This window comes from Psammomys obesus, unplaced genomic scaffold (genome assembly GCF_907164565.1).
Source record: "Psammomys obesus unplaced genomic scaffold, mPsaObe1.curated_primary_1811, whole genome shotgun sequence".
Classification (NCBI taxonomy): Eukaryota; Metazoa; Chordata; class Mammalia; order Rodentia; family Muridae; genus Psammomys; species Psammomys obesus.
Genome location: NW_026593286.1, coordinates 21407532 through 21420269, shown reverse-complemented (window position 1 = coordinate 21420269; position 12738 = coordinate 21407532). Strand labels below are relative to the sequence as shown.

At 37.8% G+C, this 12738-nt stretch overlaps 1 protein-coding gene across 3 annotated transcripts in view; it reads left to right on the top strand.

The window, feature by feature from the left end:
* The window catches only part of Spag16 (sperm associated antigen 16), a 912250-nt gene that overhangs the window by 50078 nt on the left and 849434 nt on the right, over nucleotides 1–12738 (top strand). Inside the window, exons 8-9 of one of the 3 annotated variants that reach the window (XM_055617070.1) lie at nucleotides 3273–3339; nucleotides 12197–12241. In XM_055617070.1, the coding sequence (XP_055473045.1) occupies nucleotides 3273–3339; nucleotides 12197–12241 (112 nt within the window). Of the gene's footprint in view, nucleotides 1–3272; nucleotides 3340–12196; nucleotides 12248–12738 lie in introns of all 3 variants that reach the window. The other 2 variants (XM_055617072.1, XM_055617071.1) reach the window with 2 other exon arrangements.

The window sequence follows — 12738 nt, the reverse complement described above, 5'->3', positions numbered from 1 at the left end:
ACTGGATAAAAGGGAGATAGCAAGTTGAATTTGTCCCTGACATAGCTGTTTTCCCTCTCCTGCCATCATGTCTTTCTACCATGACGAACTGTACCATCAAACTGTGAAATGAAACTTTCATTTCCCATTCTGAAGTTGCTTTGTCATGTAGCTGTCAAAGCAACAAGAAAAACACCAATTCAGATAATTGGTACTGAAGACTGGGGCCACTGCCACCATAAACCTACCCATGTGGTTCCTAGCAGGCTGTGGGACTGATTTCTGGGAATAACGTGGAAGAGTTTAGAACTTTGGGGCAGAAAATTGCTAGAATGCCAAAAGTAGAGCTTAATACACCATTCCAGTAATTGTTAAGACGATAAGCATGCTAAAAAAAATTACAAATGATAGAGGCCCCAGCTCCTGATACTTTAGAAAACAAGGCGTCTGTAGAAACTGAATTATAAGCGAGTAATGTTACATATGGGGAAAGAATCTGCCTGAGTTCTCCTTGTGTCCTGTAAACGGAGCAGAGGCTGAACTAAAAAGTAATGGACTAAGGTGCTTAACAAAGAAAATTTCTCCTTAATAACTATAGGTAGATGCAATCACTGTTAAAAAAGAACCTACAGTCCTTTCCTTAACAAGTTTTGGTTGAGATTGTTGAGATGTTAGGAATTACAGGACTACTGAGAAGCTGTAGGCACAGAGTTCAGAGTTCAGCCTACCCAAGAGAAGCTGTGTGTTCCCTAGGCAGCCAAACTTCAGTGTGGAGCTGCCATTTGAGTTCAGATGCATTCATCACGAGCCATAAGGCTTAAAAGCTCTCGGTAGCCAAGTATTCAAAAACTGAGTCACATTTCTCAGTCTAAGACTCTGTACTAGTTAGTTTCTGTCACCTCAACATAAGCTAGGAGGAGTCTTCTAAGAAGAGGAGATCCCCCCCCACACACATCCGAGAAAACATCTTCACAAAACTGATCTATAGGCAAATCTTTGGGTCATTTCTTGATTCATGATTGATATGGGAGGGTCCCAATTCAATGTATGTTGTTGCCACTTTTGGCAAGAAAGGAAGCTTAGCAAGACACAAAGAGTAAGCCAGTAAGCAGAATTCTTCCATAGCCTCTTCTTAGGTTCCTTGTTTTAGGTTAGTGTTTTGAGTTCTTGACCTGAGTTCCCTCTGTGATAGATGATAAGCAGCAAGATAAGATAAGTATTTTACTCTCTAGGTGGTTTTGATCATGATATTTACCACATGAACAGAAACCTAAGACAGGCTCTATACAGAAAGAATTTCCAGTGCCGTACCTGTAACAGTTGGATCAACATGATAAATAATATGGGGTTGGTATAATTTGAAGTATAAAATAAATGTCTGTGGTCTTAAATTATAAAAAGAATTCAGTGAATAACGCGTGTGTATGTGGGCATGTGCATGTGCCTGCATGCAATAGGCAAATTTCAAGTATCAAAAAATCCCAAATGGCAGAAGTAGACTATAGTCTTTCAGGGAAGTGGAACACAACAATTTAATAGTTAAGTGTTGGGTATACTTACAGGACTTTTCCAAAGCCATAATAGATTTGGGGAAAGAATGCCCTATATCACCATGGTGAAGAAATCTGGCAGACCAGCTCTGCCAGGTACTAAGACTAACATCATTAGCTTAAGTGTTGTTGATGGCAAGTACCTGTGAGTTACGAGTAAGACACATAATAAAGAGAAACAATGGCATAATTCTTTTCTGTTAGTGCCCCCTGAAAATCCCTAATTCTAATTTAACCATGGGGAAACAAAGTCATTCCACATTCAAGGCCATCCTGTCAGGTACTTGCTAATTGGTACTTCCTAACCAGTACTTCCCAAGTACTCAAGGGCTTTAGCATGAGGGAGCATTTCAGAGCTGTCTCAGTGTAGAGGAGGATGAGGGTACATAGTGAGTAAATGTAAGGTGTATTCTGCATGAACTCTGGGGGCATAAATGAGAACCTAATATTTCATGGTAATGTATTAACATTGGCTCATCACTTGTGAAATTGTGAGCCCAGGTGTGGGACACACTGTAATCCCCAGCACTGTATCAGCCACTATTGTATAGTGCTTACCACGTTCTGAGAAGTTTATAACCCATTTGCCTTCCGAGGATGCTGATCTGTCATATATTTTCCCTTAGCTTTCCACTAGTATCAATCCATTGGTTACAGTTTATCTGCTTTTTCTTTTCTTTTCTTTTTCTGGAGGTAAATGTATTGATTTCCAGTGATAGTTGAGAAATATGTACATTTGTATATAATTAAATAGAAGGGACTTTATTTATGTTTGGGTAATTATGTACAGTACAGGATGAGACAGCTTTAAAGATTGAACTTTAAATTTGACTCTGTAGTTCAGGGAATGTAGGTAAAGGTATACTACACAGCCAATAAATGTTCTTAATTATAAGACATAGTTACTAAAACAGAAATTATCTGTGTTATAAATAATTGTTATTGGTATAAAATAGTTGTTCACATTTTGGTTCTTGAATAATACTTAACTGTTGTTTATACATGTAAGAATAAATTGCCATTTCTTATAAATATAAAGATAAATTATGAAAAAGTTTTAGCAGGCAGAGGAAAATCCTCTCTTAAAGTAGAACTGAACAGTTGTCACAGTATCTAAAGAGCATTCTTGGTTTAAGAAATTATGCTGTGAGATACACACTTCAAATGCTTTGTAGGGTGTATGATTAATAGTTGCCGGTGGAATTGGATTTTAACCAAAATAATGCTATCTTTCTGCTAAAGTTCATGTGTGATGTTTTATGACTTAAAAGCATGGATTCAAGAGAGATTAATATTTTTGACATTTACAATCTTTTTTTTGTTAATTAAATTTTACTTACTTTACATGCTAATCACAGCTTCTCATCCACTGTGTCTTCCCTGTCCTTCCTGCTGCCTCCCCTCCCCAATTCACCTCACTCCCATATGCACTCCTGCTCTGTTTATCTTCAGAAAAGGACAGTCCTCCCATGGGTATCAGTCATCCCTGGCATATCAAGTTGCATTAAGTCTAGGTACGTTCCTCTCCTATTGAGACTATACTAGGCAGCACCTTTCAGAAAGGGTCCCAAAGGTTGGCAACAGAGCCAGAGAAAGCCCCTGCTCTCACTGTAAGGAGTCCTACATGAAGACCAAGCTATACAACTGTAACACATGCAATCAATTTTTAAACATTGTATTCTACTTAACATTTTAAAGTTAATTTATTATATAATTTAGTATGTTTGCATTATTTGCTTTTAGATTTCTGGACTTCAAGCATCGCTGAAGAACATAGAGTTAGCACATATTCATATCCCTAAAATCAAAGGTAAGAATATAATGTGATGAATGTTTAGTTTATTAATACTGACCGGATAGTATTTCAACTTTATCCATGAACATTTTTATAAGTATATTTAAGAATGAATAAATGTTGTGCAAACTAGTTTGTAAATAAATAGATCAATAATATATCTAGATGCAACACCATAGAGACTTACTTTAAACAAGAATATGTTTTAGATGGTATAGAGCAACTACTGGTCAGAGCCTGATGGAATTTCCTAATAGCAGACTAGCTTTTGTACCACAGATAACACCATAACTAACTGGTAGATGAAGTAACAGATTTTAGGCTTTGGCAAACATATAGTACAACTCACAGAAGACAAATGACACAAAGAAAAATATAGATTTACTTCCATAATCAACCATGTTATCTTGTCTGAGAAAACTTCTAAACCAAGCCCTGGGAGATGGTTACCTAGAATGTGGCACTCTTTTTTACTTTTAATTTAATTTTATATATTAATTACATTTTATTCACTTTGTATCCCAGCTGTAGCCCCCTTCTTCATTCCCTCCCAATCCCACTCTCCCTCCCTCATCTACTCTCATGCCCTTCTTCAATTCCATTGATAGGGGAGGTCCTCCTCCCTTTCCATCTGACACTAGCTTATCAAGTATCATCAGGACTCACAGCATTGTCTTCCTCTGTGGCCTGTTAAAGCTGTTACTCCTCAGGGGATGGTGATCAAAGAACCAGCCACTGAGTTCATGTCAATGTCAGTCTCTGTTCCCCTTACTAGGGAGCTCACTTGGATACTGAGCTGCCATGGGCTATATCTGAGCAGGGGTCCTAGGATATCTCCATGCATGGTCCTTGGTTGGAGTATCAGTCTCAGAAAAGACCCCTGGGCCCAGATATTTTGGTTCTGTTGCTCTCCTTTTGGAGCTCCTGTCCCTTCCAGGTCTTTCTATCTCCCCCATCTTTCATAAGATTCCCTGCACTCTGCCCAAAGTTTGGCTATGAATCTCAGCATAGGTTTTGATACCCTGCTGGGTAGAGTTCTTTCAGAGGCCCTCTGTGGTAGGCTCCTGTCCTGTTCCCCTTTTTTCCCTCTTCCAATGTCTGTGCCATTTGCCTTTCTGAGTGAGGATTGATCGTCTTACCCCGGGTCCTCCTTTTTGCTTAGCTTTTTTAGGCGTACAGATTTTAGTATGTTTATTCTATCTTATAGGTCTAATATCCACCTATAAGTGAGATATACCATGTGAGTCTTTCTGCTTCTGGGATACCTCACTCAGAATGATCTTTTCTGGATCCTACCATTTGCCTGCAAATTTCATGATTTCCTTGTTTTTAATTGCTGAGTAGTATTCCATTGTGTAAATGTACCACAATTTCTGTATCCATTGCTCAGTGGAAGGACATCTGGGTTGTTTCCAGATTCTGGCTATTACGAATAAAGCCATATTCATAAATAAAACCATACAAATATGGTTGAGCAAATGTCCTTGTTGTATACTTGAGCATATTTTGGATACATGCCTAGGAGTGGTATAGCTGGATCTTGAGGAAGCACTATGCCTAATTATCTGAGAAAGCACCAGATTGATTTCCAAAGTGGTTGCACAAGTTTGCATTCCCACCAGCAATGGAGGAGGGTTCCCCTTTCTCCAATACATCCTCTCCAGTATGTATTGTCACTTGAGTTTTTGATCTTAGCCATCCTGATGGGTGTAAGGTGAAATCTCAGGGTCATTTTGATTTGCATTTCTCTGATGACTAAAGATGTTGAGCATCTCTTTAGGTGATTCTCTGCCATTCTTTATTCCTCTACAGAGAATTCTCTGTTTAGCTCTGTTTCCCATTTTTTAATTGGATTACTCGATTTGTTGCTTTTTAACTTCTTTAGTTCTTTATATATTCTGAATATTAGCCCTCTGTCAGATATAGGGATGGTGAAGATCCTTTCCCAGTCTGTAGGCTGTCATTTTGTTCTGATGACAGTGTCCTTTGCTTTACAGAAGCTTTTCAGTTTCATGAGGTCCCATTTATTGATTGTTGAACTTAGAGCCTGTGCTGTTGGTGTTTTGTTCAGGAAGTTGTCCCCTGTGCCAATGAATTCTAGGCTCTTCTCTACTTTTTCTTCTAACCGTAGTGTGTCTGGTTTTATGTTGAGGTCTTTGATCAACTTGGACTTTAGTTTTGTGCAAGGCTGATAAATATGGATTTGTATTTTTCTGCATGTAGATATCCAGTTAGACCAGCACTATTTGTTGAAGATGTTGTCTCTTTTCCATTGTATGTTTTTGCCTTCTTTGTCCAAAAATCAAATATCTATAGGTGTGTGGGTTTCTTTCGGGGTCTTCTATTCAATTCCTTTGATCCACCATTCTGTTTCTGTGCCAGTGCCATGCAGTTTTTATTACTATTGCTCTGTAGTATAGCTTCAGATCACGGATGGAGATACCTCCAGACGATCTGTTGTTGTACAGGATCCTTTTGGCAATTCTGGGTTTTTCGTTATCCATATGAAGTTGAGAACTGTTTTTTCAAGGTCTGTAAAGAATTGTGTTGGTATTTTGATGGGAATTGCATTGAATCTGTAGATTGCCTTTGGCAGCATGGCCATTTTTACTTTACTATGTTAATTCTACCAATCCATGAGCATGGAGATCCATCTTCTGAGATCTTCTTCAATTTCTTTCTTCAGAGACTTGAAGTTTATTTATTTATTTTTTAACAGATTTTTCACTTGCTTTTTAAGAGTCACACCAAGGTACTTTATGTTATTAGTGGCTATTGTGAAGGGTGTTGTTTTCCTAATTTCTTTCTCGGCCCTTTTTTCTTTCATATACAGGAGGGCTACTGTTTTTTTTTTTTTTTTTTTTTTTTTTTTTTTTTTTTTTTTTTTTTTTTAGTTAATTTTTTATGTAGAACATGGCAGGCACTCTTGATGAAACTAAAAGCAAAATAGCATGGTTTCAGAGCTGTTGAAACAACTGATATCTGTAGAAAATGTCACAGAAGAGTTTCAGTGTAGAGTTGCTGCTTCTGTGAGGGAGTTGAATATGGGTTGATGACATAGCTACTTGTACACCACAGATCTGCTAGAAACTTGACAGAAAGGGGCACTTCTCTAAGACTAAGAAGAGACTAGAACATCTCCACGTTAACCCTGATAGGAGGTTCTGAAAGGGTAGCTATGTCTGGTGGCAGGCCACTTTTGTGCATCCTTAGCAGGACATTAACAGTTTAGCATCCCATATTTGCTCTATAACACCAAGGGCCTCTGAAAGGCTCTGCCCTACAGACTATCAAAGCAGACACTGAGACTTATGGCCAATGGTTGGGCAGAATACATGGAATCTTATGCAAGAAGTGGGAAATAGTAAGATCTGGAGAGGACAGGAACCCCACAAGGAGAGGAACAGAATCAGAAAATTTGAACACAGGGGTCTTCCCAGAGACTCATACTCCAACCAGGCATGGAAATAACCTAGAACCCCTGCACAGATGTACCCCATGGCAGTTTAGTGTCCAAGAGGGTTACATAGTAATGGGAAGAGGGACTGCCTCTGACATAATCTGATTGGCCTGCTCTTTGATCACCTCCCCCTGAGGGAGGAGCAGCCTTACCAGGCCACAGAAGATGACAATGCAGCCACTCCTGATGTGATCTGATAGATTAAGATCAGAAGGAAGGAGAGGAGGACCTCCCTTATCAGTGGACTTGGGGAGGGGCATGCGTGAAGAAGGAGGAGAGGAGGGTGGGACCGGGAGGGGAGGAGAGAGGGGCTTAAGGTGGGATACAAAGTGGATAAAGTGTAATAAATAAAATAAAATAAAAACCCAAAGGCCAAGCTCTGTCACCGGCCAGCAGTGATACCTGAATACCACCTGAGAGAGGGCTGGGAGAGAGAGACAGGGTGACACAGAGAAGGATACCAAGTCTACATGCTGATCCAGGTGTTGATTTAATGGACGTCGGGTTAATACTTAAGTAGGCAAAAAAGTACAAGCAGTTTCTCACGTTGGAGCTTTACTTGGTCAAAACATAGGAGAGCTCACTCAATGTTACAGAGAGCCTGCTGTCTGGTTACTATGGTTGCACAGAGTTTCTCAGGGTCAGAGAAGTCTGCTGTAGGACCACCAAGGTCAGTTTATGCGAAACTGGACTTTGGAAAATAGCCAAAGCTAAGAGGCCGAATTCCACTGCTCAGATGCCATTAACTCCAAAAAGGCTGCCACAAAGCTCATGTAGGATTCATAGCAGAATAAGTTTATAACTGGATTCTTACCAAGTTACTGGCCTTGGACATCTGAGGGCTTTACATAAATTTACCCCAAACACATTAAAACTAATCCTTGATTTTCAAATTGATGAACCCAAAATTAGCCTGCTCTCCCAAATAAAAGCCATCACCCTTCAGATGAAGACATTTGCTCAGACTCTCTACAATGTGTCATCTCTCTACCCAGCTCATAATTAACCATTTGAATATGTATAGAAATATATGACCCACAGTCAAGACAAGAAGTAATACATAGAGGCCAACCCTGAAATGAATTTAAAAAGTAAAAAATGCTAATGAGGATTTGTGAATATGTTCAGAGAATTAAGAGAAAATATATCAATAAGTGAACAGAAAAGGAGTGTTGGCAGGAAACGGAAGTATTTCTGTGTATGAACATATATACACATACACACACATTCTCTGACATACCTACATATAGGAACAAATCAAAATTTTACAATTGGAAAGTATAACAACAAAAGAAAAAAAAAATAATGCATCCAAAGGCCTTACAGCTCAGTCACCCTTTAATATATATTTGTTAAAATATACTGGAAAATACATTTGAAATTATATATCACTAAACTTGAATTGCTTGTTTAAAATATAGGAAAGAGCTTTCATACGATTCCCTACACTTTAGGGGTCTTTTCTGAGACTGATACTCTAACGAAGGACCATTCATGGATATAACCTAGAACCCCTGCAGATGTAGCCCACTGTAGCTCAGTATCCAAGTGGGTTGCCAAGTAAGGAGAACAGGGACTGTCTCTGTCATGAACTTAGTAGCTGGCTCTTTGATCATCTCCCCCTGAGTGGGGAGCAGCCTTATCAGGCCACAGGGGAAGACATTGCAGCCAGTCCTGATGAGACCTGATAGGCTAGGGTCAGATGGAAGGGGAGGTGGACCTCCCCTATTCGTGGACTTAGAGAGAGGCATGGGAGGAGATGAGGGAGGGAGGGTAGGATTGGGAGGGAATAAAGGAGGGAGCTACAGCTGGGATACAAAGTGAATAAGATGTAATTAACATAAAAATTAATAAAATAGGAAATAGCTAGCCAGACATGGTGGTGCAAGCCTTTAATCTCAGTACTCAGGGAGGCAAATGGAGGAGGATAGCTGTGAGGCCAGCCTGGTCTACAAAGCGAGTCCAGGACAGCCAGGGCTACGTAGGAAAGCCATGTCTTGAAAAACCACAAAAGAAAAAAGAAAGAAAGGAAAGGAGGCTCTAATATTTATAAAAATGCCAGAATTAGAATATTTAAAATAAATTTAATGCCATAATGTTTCCAGAGCCATACTCATTGTATTTGATTAATAAAGGCTTATAAGTAACATTCTCATAGTTAAAAAATCTTCTTTTCCTTGATTTTGTAGTTCTTTTCCACATTTTTACCTTGTCATGCTTCCATTAGATGCATTCGTTTTCTGGTTTGGTATAAGGCAGTAACTTGAATGCAGAATTTCTTTCTTCCTTTTTTTTTTTAATTTTTGAGATGGTGTCTCTTTTTATATACCTGAAACTCACTGCATAGATTAGGCTGGCCTTGAATTCACAAATATCTACCTGTCTCTGCTTCTGGCATGCTGGTATTAAAGGTGTGTATCACCATGCCCAGCCTCAAAATTCTCGTTTCTAACCTACACAATGAGGGCTCATCCAAACATTATAATTAAGATTTTAAACTAGTTCAGAAATTAAGATTTCTAATTACTGCTCATTTGACATGCTTGGTAAAATGAAAATCGTGAACAATTACTCAACTCTTAAGAGAGGAAATGGGTATCCTAAGGAGTAGGCAAAGTACTGCCTGGTTTGGTACTTATGGGTGAGCAGAACATAGGCCTCCTTATCATATCCTCACCCAACAGCCCAAGGTGCTCCTTACGTCATACATGTTAGTGAGTGAGTAGCTTCTAAGTTATTTTTGTTATATATTGCTGCTCAGAATTGTACCATGAGATGTTTCTTTTTTATATTGGCACATAGACTATGTAGTCTAATTTAGAAAGATGTAATATTACTTTTCAAATAGTGTTTCTTCAACTCTTTTTTTTTTTAACTTTTAGTTATATTTGCTTGTATATGTCCTCATATCATTAAATATTTTATGATTATCACTCTGGGTTTAAATTACGAGTAATTTCTTCAGTAGCATTTTTCATTTAAACAATTCTTTTTACAGTTTTGTTTGCTCTGTAGGGGAGTTAGAAATTGGCAACGTTAGGTGTTAGGAGGTTTATGTTAGGTGGAGGAAAGTATTCGCCAATCTTCCCTGGGACATGGGCATATTCAGTTAACACTGATTGAATGTGTGCATACATGAAAGATGGTAGATGAACTTTAGCATGGGAATGTTCAACAAATCAAATTCCTATAAATTAACATTGTTTGCCCACTTGCTGTTTTAAAAACGTTCTCTTGGAATCATAGATATTTAAATAATGCTTCTTACAGCCATGTAGATTCTAAAACTGCATGTCCCTAGGCAGGACTGTAAGGGTTGTCAGTAGCAAGCAGCAGGAGATAAGCATGAGCATCTGGTCATGGGAATATGGACTTTACTGGATATTGCTGGATATTAATAAATATCACATGTGGTTATCCAGGAACTCTACAAAGGCAGAAATGTCTGAGCCTTTTATTCATTATACAAATACTTGTGTAAAGAAAATATTTATGTTACAGGAAGTGGAAGTCACGTTTAGATTATTATATTACAAAAAGGATTATTATATTAGAAAATGAGAACCATTATTTCTCTGCTAGTATATATTATGTAATGTTTATTCCCAAAATATTGAATTTTCTAACATTTACTACGATATACATTTTTGTAATTTAATTTTGTTTGCTGAACAACAAACATGCAGTAATAAATCAGTTCCTTTCATATGTCCATTTTTCCTTTTTCCTGTCCTCATTTGCTTGCTAGCTTTTTGCCTTTTAGTTTCCTTTAGAAAGTGATGCCTTGTGTGGTCTTATTGCTGCATGAAATCTTCTAAGATTTCTGCAAATCTGTTTGAGAGCTGGATATTTTCCCCCTCTGCATTCTCCTTTTTCCTCTATGGCTACCAGTGCACCAGGCCTTTGCCCATATATAAAACAGCAAAGGATAGTGCCCTTCAAAGGATCATTGACACAGCTGCATGGAATAATGTGTAATATTTTTGTGACAGTAGCCATCATTCGGTAAAAGATAAATCAGATGTGGAAGATGATTCTTATCCTTTAAAATTGTCATCAGTTTGAAAGCTGTGGTCTTTGAAAAGTAAATACAGTAAAAGGATCAGGAGTGGAAACCTTCCTTGTGTCTTAATGGTCCGTAAGTGTTGTTCTTCCTAACATATTCCTGAAAACTGGCCTTCCAATTTTGCAGCATCACTGAAGAAGGAATGGCATTCTAAGTACCTAAGTCCTTAGTGCTTGGTGACTAAACAGTTTCTTCTGTGTTATTGTGAGGTTGCTTTTAACATTTGGTCTTTTCTCAGGAACTGGTACAGGTTAAGAAACTTAGGTTAGGAAAGAAATCACATGCCAGCTGCATGCTCCTCCTAGGAATCTCAGTGTAGTTTTGATTTCATCTCACTGATGGTCATTAAAGATATTTTGATACATTTTTTGTTGGACATTTGTACTTAATCTTTTGAAAATTATTAATTTATTTATAATTTTGTTAATTTATTTACTGAATCATTGTATATTTTGTTATTTAAGTTTTGAACTCTGTATATTGTATGTATTAACGTGTTCGATTCTGCTGTTCTGTTCACCTTGTCTTCAAACTGTTCATTGTTGCCTTTGCTGTGCACAAACTTTTTAGCTTTATACAATTCCACTTGCCAATCTTTTGCAAAAGAAGATTAGTTAATAGTATGTGTGTGTGTGTGTGTGTGTGTGTGTGTGTGTGTGTGTGTGTGTACTTAGAAGCCAGGTGACAACTTTGTAGAGTCATTTCTTCTGCAAATGTAGATTCCAGGGTTCAAACTCAGGTCACCAGGCTTACATGGCCAGTGCCTTTACCTTCTGGGCTATCTTGTCAACTTCCTCTGTCATTCAGTTCTTATTATAATTTCTGGCCTACTAGAATCCTTTCAGACAGGCCTTTACGTATGTCTTCAAGGTCCCCCCCGCCCCTTAAGCAGTTTCAGAGTTTCATGTCTTTTAAGGTCTTTGATCGCCTCTGAATTGATTTCTGTACAGGAGGAAAAAACATGGTTCTTGGTTTTGTTTGTTTATTTTTTTTTAAGAAAGCCTAGGCATTGAAATCATCCAGATACTTTTGTTTTTGTCATTTTTCTCTCTGACATAAATCTAGTGCTATAACCAGTATTGAATTATTTATTTGTTTGTTAGTGAATATGCCTTATTATTTTAATTAATTAGACATAGAGTACAAGTCACACCTATATGTGTAAATCATTTAGACATAGTGTGCAAATCATATGTTCCTATATGTTTAAATCAACTAGATATAAAATGAAAGTCATATTTATCGATATATGTAAATCATTTAGATATAGAGTACAAGTTGTATGTGCCTGTATGTGTATGTATAGAGAGAAATGAATCAAAGGTCTTTTCCTCTCACTTCCTCAGGATTTCGTGAGACTGCTTCTATCTCTGGAGAGCAGGGAGACAGTGGTTCAGGTATTGCCATTCCTTTTTACCTGTTCTCAACACTGAGAGGCAGAGCCAATAAAATTATGTAACCTTTAAGATATTTACCATCCCTTTAAAATATTGTCATTGGTTATTATTAGTTTTTTGGCCTTTTTCAACTTTGTTTATAAGCTCATAGTCTTATGCTACAGGAATTTGAAATATGTTGTGATTGGAGAATGTTTCCATTCTTTGTAGCTGGCTCGAAATTTCATTTTGTTAACTTTCTAAGAAATACCCACCCTAAATTTTGAGAAACTGAATTTTGAAACCCAACTTAAGGCACTTTAATGTGTTTGTATTATAGTATTGAATTAGTACCTTTAAAATTTGTGTAATAATAAGATCTTAGCACATTTTGGTTTTAACCATATTTTAAAAACTTAATGTGGCCGAGCGTGATGGTGCACAGCTTTAATCCAAGCACTCAGGAGGCAGAAGGAGGTGGATCTCTGAGGTCAAGGCCATCCTGGTTTATG